Source organism: Pinus tabuliformis, chromosome J (genome assembly GCF_031772625.1).
Source record: "Pinus tabuliformis cultivar Carrire ecotype Pingquan chromosome J, CPIR1, whole genome shotgun sequence".
Lineage (NCBI taxonomy): Eukaryota > Viridiplantae > Streptophyta > Pinopsida > Pinales > Pinaceae > Pinus > Pinus tabuliformis.
This window is the reverse complement of record NC_142295.1, coordinates 346,385,672-346,388,172: the sequence shown is the minus strand read 5'-3', so window position 1 is coordinate 346,388,172 and position 2,501 is coordinate 346,385,672. Positions and strand designations below refer to the sequence as shown.

The following is a 2,501-nucleotide window of genomic DNA, read 5'->3' as shown; positions in this document are numbered from 1 at the left end:
CAGTAAAAATGAATATGGTACTCTTGTGCAGTTGAACGGGGGAGTATACCAGTGAAACACTCCTACACCTGAAGGGGGAGTTTAGAGATAATTTGAAGAAGATTGTCTCTCCTTTTAGCTGACAAAGGGGGGAAATGTCAATGAAATTTACAGTGTTTGTCATACTGAAAGTCTCGACAACATCAACAAAGCAGCTAGTGGGCATTTTTCATCAGCGAGTGAGCATCAAAAACTTCGCCAGTGGGCGATCGACAGCCGTGAGCAGTTTTCAAACACAACAAAATCAACAGTGAGTTGTTTTTCAATGTCATCAACCAGTGGGCGTTCTCAATATTTTGTCAGTGGACAAATGATGTTGATTGTAAGGAAAGGACAGATGGATCCTTTTGCATCTTGGCACATGATGGAGTTGTCAAGAGACATTCAGAGATGAATCAGACATGCAGCTGATTCATGTTTTCTTTAGATTTGAGTTTTTTCAGCATCTAGCTTTGGCGGTTTTTCAGGCAAATGTTTTCTGAGCATCAACAATTTCAGCATGAGAACTTCGAATATGGTTCCTGGTTCTTAATTTGGACTTATCATTGGGGGGGGGGGGGGGGGGTAAATGTTAGCCTTCACTCTCACATTAAAAACAATCCTAAGTCCAAATAATTAAATTAATTAAAATCATGAAAGTTAGGATTTAATCCTACCTTTCTAGATTGAGTTTGTTCCTCATGGTTAGGAGTCAATTTAGGCTTAGTTGGTTGAGAGATTCTCTCCAACTAGTTAGGCTCCTAGATTAGTGTGTTGTTGAGATATTTTCTCAACCATAGTGTCCAAGATAGACGTACTATATTAAGACCAACTTCCTCATGTATTTATTTGTACTATTATCATTCTTTGTACATTGGATTGGATTGATTAATAATGAGAATGTGAGGAATACAATAAGGCTAAGGCATGTTCCGCCATGTCTAGCTTTTCTATATTTCTGATATTTATTTTATGAGTGTGAGTGTGTATTATTTGTTTATTAGTTTTCTTCAAAAATAACAATTTCATACATTTTAAAAAATAATAATTAAAAAGGTTTAAACAACCTTAAAGGAAACCTTCGAATTTAAAGGCATGCCTCCTACCAAAGAAAGGTTCACCTCCTCATTTAGGTAAGTAGATACGCTTCAACACAACCATAACAAAGATAAGAAGTTTTCTTTTTGGTAATTTAAATAATTATTTAAAATAATAAATGTAAAGGTTCTAAGATTTCGCAATCGCGAGCAACCTAAGTTTTCTTGTGGTGCATTTCAATGACCGAGAACGAATCCCGCTTTGAATACTCAACCCGTGGGACGATAAGTGGGCGATTCCCATCTGTCTGATGAATTGCATGGTGGAAAAATGAGCCGGTGACTTGATGGCCGACCTTGGGCGGTGATTCTCGATATTTTCCTGTGCATTTTCGATTCGTGTGTCGAGGCTTTTGTAGTTTTTCAATAATTTGGTGATATAAACCAATGGCTTCAAGTGAAACAACTGCAAATCCTGTAGTCAACAATGTTGACAAAGAAAAGAAGCTGAGAAGGGATTGAAACTGCCACCTTCTCATTCTACTTATCTCCAGGTTTCAATTCTCGGCTCTTATATATATATATATTCACATTCCATTTTGAACGTAGGGGTCTCATTTTATTTTTGCTATTATTCTGTAGATGATCACGAAAGTGATTACTTCTTTAAAGGAGAGGACCGGTTCTAGCAAGTATGCCATAGCAGCTTATATCGGCAGCAAGTACCGGTCCCAACTCCCTACCAATTTCAAGAAGCTGCTAACAGTTCAGCTGAGAAATCTTACCAAATTTGGCAAGCTCACGAAGGTCAAGAACTCTTTCAAGCTTTTGGAGAAGTTGAAGAAGCAGTTGAAGCCAAATTCCGCCAGGCCTGTGAAGCTAAAATCTCTGGCCAATAACCCTGTAGCTAAGCCCAAGGTGGCGCCTGGCCCCAAGAAGGTTTCGAAGCCTGCTAAAACCTCTGCCAAAGTAGCTGAGGTGCTAAAGGTCTCCAAGCCGAAGCCTGCAGCATCTACTGAAAAGGTAGAGAAGGCAGCAACGCCTGTTAAGAATGGGGCAACTGTGAAGAAAAAAGCTCTTGGAAAGAAGCTTGCTGCCGCCAAGAAGCCTCCCAAGGCTATAAAGAGGGCGGCTCCTCTAAAGCCCAAGAAAGTGGTGCCTGCTGTAAAGAAGGCCAAGAAATGAGATGAGACAGTTATGTTTCTAACTGTAAATTAATGTGAAAGTGGTGCCTGCAGCAAAGAAGGCCAAGAAATGAGATCAGACGGTTATGTTTCTAACTGTAAATTAATGTGAGATTGGCGTCCTATTGCCATAGATGTATGTACTCATTGTTGTGATCCTCGCTCTTTTATTTTACAGAGGGGAATTTTATGAAATTCAGAGTTTAACTTCCACTGATTATAATTTTTGATGGCCTTAATTAAAATTAACATAAAAAACAAC

The 2,501-nt window shown here is 39.0% G+C and overlaps 1 protein-coding gene across 1 annotated transcript; it reads left to right on the top strand.

Annotated features, from left to right (window-relative positions):
- Nucleotides 1–1,697: 1,697 nt before the first annotated feature.
- On the top strand, nt 1,698–2,240 carry LOC149227154 (histone H1-like). Its single transcript, XM_089380418.1, has one exon. It carries the CDS (start codon nt 1,698–1,700, stop codon nt 2,238–2,240), a length of 543 nt encoding a protein of 180 aa, XP_089236544.1.
- Nucleotides 2,241–2,501: the final 261 nt, after the last annotated feature.